This window comes from Sciurus carolinensis (assembly GCF_902686445.1).
Source record: "Sciurus carolinensis chromosome 19 unlocalized genomic scaffold, mSciCar1.2 SUPER_34, whole genome shotgun sequence".
NCBI classification, from domain to species: Eukaryota; Metazoa; Chordata; class Mammalia; order Rodentia; family Sciuridae; genus Sciurus; species Sciurus carolinensis.
In genome coordinates this window covers 1,379,033-1,382,486 of record NW_025920112.1, presented here as the reverse complement: position 1 = coordinate 1,382,486, position 3,454 = coordinate 1,379,033, and the positions used below count along the sequence as shown (strand labels likewise).

At 41.7% G+C, this 3,454-nt stretch overlaps 1 protein-coding gene across 1 annotated transcript; it reads left to right on the top strand.

The window, feature by feature from the left end:
* Window positions 1-218: 218 nt before the first annotated feature.
* On the top strand, window positions 219-1,157 carry LOC124973373 (olfactory receptor 2M3-like). The gene has a single exon (XM_047537327.1). It carries the CDS (start codon window positions 219-221, stop codon window positions 1,155-1,157), a length of 939 nt encoding a protein of 312 aa, XP_047393283.1.
* Window positions 1,158-3,454: the final 2,297 nt, after the last annotated feature.

Below are 3,454 nucleotides of genomic sequence, written 5' to 3'. Positions count from 1 at the left end.
TGACTGTTTGGTTGCATTTAAAAATCACTTCAACCTAAGAATGAGGCTCATCCTCCATATTGTAAAAATGTTTTTAAAAAAACTATTTCTCAATAGCTAATTTTCTCATTCAGAATGAGCTTTGTAGTTGTGCTGTTGTCAGACCAAAAGCCTTGCTATTCCATGACACAATCCTGCCCATTCCTTACCTGCTGTGTCTCCACAGTGAGCAGCTCACCATGGCCTGGGGGAACCAGACCTTCAGCCCTGTCTTCGTCCTGCTGAGCATCTTCAATCACAGCCCCACCCACACCTTCCTCTTCGCTCTGGTCCTGGGCATCTTCACGGTGGCCTTCATGGGCAACTCCGCCATGGTCCTCCTCATCTACCTGGATGCCCAGCTCCACACACCCATGTATTTTCTCCTCAGCCAGCTCTCCCTCATGGACCTCATGCTCATCTGCACCACCGTCCCCAAGATGGCCTTCAACTACTTGTCTGGCAGGAACACCATCTCTCTGGCAGGCTGTGGGACCCAGATATTCTTCTATGTGTCCCTGATGGGAGCTGAGTGCTTCCTGTTGGCTGCGATGGCCTATGACCGCTATGTGGCCATTTGCCACCCATTAAGATACCCAGTTCTCATGAGCCAGAAGGTCTGTGGCCTCATGGCTGCTTCCTCCTGGGTCCTTGGTTCCTTTGATGGTATAATCGTCATTGTGGTTGCTTTGTCCTTTCCATACTGTGGTTCCGGGGAAATACCCCACTTTTTCTGTGATGTGCCTGCCCTGCTCACCCTGGCCTGCACGGACACCTTGACATTTGAAAGGATGATGTTTATCTGCTGTATCATTATGCTTCTGTTCCCTGTTGCCATCATCATTGCCTCCTATGCTCGCGTGATTCTGGCTGTAATTCGCATGGGGTCTGGGGAGGGGCGCCGCAAAGCTTTCGCCACCTGCTCCTCCCACCTCATGGTGGTGGGCATGTACTACGGAGCAGCCATGTTCATCTACATGCGACCCACTTCTAACCGGTCCCCCATGCAGGACAAGATGGTATCGGCCTTCTACACCATCCTCACCCCCATGCTCAACCCCCTCATCTACAGCCTGCGCAACAGGGAGGTGTCCAGGGCATTCATAAAGGTGCTCGGAAAAGGAAAATCTGAAGAGTGAGTTTGCTGTCATTTTCCCACATTCCTGGTGTAATGATTAAATTTATAAATTTCACCAATACACCTTGGTACTACAAATTTTACACTGAAAAATTTATACTCCATCACATAAGGTTTGAAATTGAAGAACATTGTACAGACCTAATTCTTAAAATATTTCTCTTCTTCTTGTGGCAAAACTTGAGGTACAATTATAAGTGAATATTTGTAGCAAGAGGAAGTTCAGAACTACATGGTTTATTTTCATAAGAACAATACATGAGAGATACTTGTCCATAATAATACCCATTGTTTGCATTGATTAAATCTACTATGTCTATTAACAAATAGCATTTAAAAAACAGTATTTCTACATTTGCTAACCAAAACATTCTCATGAGTCCAATTTATACCTTCAGCTAATCAATGTGTCAAAAAGCAAACAAATTAATTATAGGATTATTACAAACTAATTAAAATTAACCCGATGGAGAAAACAGCATATTTTCATGATGACAAGGTACACTGAGATTATCTCGTAATTGACACTGTATTCCTTTGGACTGCAGTACATTAGTTTCCACTTATTTCCTTCTACTACTGACATCACTTATACCACAGGGAGACTGAATGTGAATATGCAACTTCAAATTGTAGACTTACTCTCCATAGATATTCTGATTCTTACTTGAGCCAAACACAGCAGTTGCCTGGCAATGTGATCAGCTTTTTGGGAGGAAGTCCATATTTTCTGAAGTCCACAATTGACTGTAAATTGTTTATGTTACAAAAGTGTATGTGTATTTTCAAGATGTTAGTATAAAATTTAATTCAACTTTGGAGATCTTTATATTTTTTTAGGAAAAACCATTACACTTTAGTATGAATTTTAACTTTTCTCTTAAAACTCTGTTGTATTGTCCCCACCATGTTTGTATCTTTTCTGTATAAAATTCACCACGACCCAGATACTCTAAAGAACAACCATGTGTCCTATCACAGCTTATGTGGCTCAATGCCAATGTTAACCAGAACTTCAGTGCAAGGCTGTACAATGATGAGATCCCAACATTGGCTGGGATTTGCAGTGTGATGCCAGATTCAGGGCAACTTTGTGTTTTTACCTAACTTCTGCACACTCACAGCACACTGCTCCCATTTATAGGCTCACATGTTCATTCATGCTGCTAAATGAAGAGTCTTATGAGGAGATATGGATTGCAAGGTTGATTTGTGGCTACACAGTCACATACAATGAAATACAATGTTAACTTATCTTGTATGTTTTGGAGACTGTGATAAAGTCAATGATGCAAGGAGGAAGGTGATATTCAGAATCTAAATGTGATTTTCAGGAAAGAGACTGTCAAGAGATGGTGTATTTTATGGATAGAAAAGACAACTAAGAGTCTGCATGCTGACACACACCAGGCATCCCTGGCACATAGGAGGATAGAAATTTTGAGGAAGGATACTTGCCTAGCAGTTGTGAAGCCTAGTATTCTCAGTACCAATAGAAAAACAAACACAAAGAAGAAAATCAGATTTTGCCATATCTCATATTATAATGGTAAAGGGATCAGGAAAATATGAACAAAAAAATAAACAGTAGGAGGAAAAGGAAGGGTAGGAGCAGGATCAAGAAAAGAGGGGGTGGAGTTTCACTGCGGCCAGAAAAGAATAAGTAAAGAATTAACACGTACAATTTCAGGGCACTTTGGACTGAAGCCCTAGGAGAACAAAAGAAGGTGTTTAAAGCATGTACATGAACAAAAAACTATGAATTTCAAGGATGATCTGAGGTCAGAAATTAAAATTTGAAAGCATTCCCATTATTCTCATCTCAGCATCAGATTCAGTCTATTCCTTCTGCTGCCCAGACCTACTTGTCTGTGTAAGTTCCGAGGAAAAGGGGAGTTTGTAAGAGGACCGCAGTCACCCCAACTGTGCCCTGCTTCAGGACCCAGGCACAAGCGTGCCTGCACAGACTCAATGACCTCACTGTGACTCCCCATCTGCCAACATGTTCAGAAGCCATGGCAGCCACCTTGGATAATCCAAGAAGGGGAAGCCACCATCTTTATGTGGGGCAACTCCCATTCTGAGATGCCTGCTGGAGACTGGAAGCTCATTGTTAGGTACCTATTTGCATCAAGTTTCTGAAGATAGGGAAGTTTGGATAGAATATGACTGCTACATTGTAGTTCTTTAATTTTTAGTTTTTAATTTCTTTATTTTTTCTCACTCTTTCTATTTCCCTTTATTTACTTGTTTCCTCAGAGTCTCTCTCCATTTTCTCATGCTAACAATCAACTTCTT

What these genes read in the sequence shown, in the direction of transcription:
- LOC124973373 (XM_047537327.1), top strand. Translation starts at nt 219, where the DNA reads ATGGCCTGGGGGAACCAGACCTTCAGCCCTGTCTTCGTCCTGCTGAGC.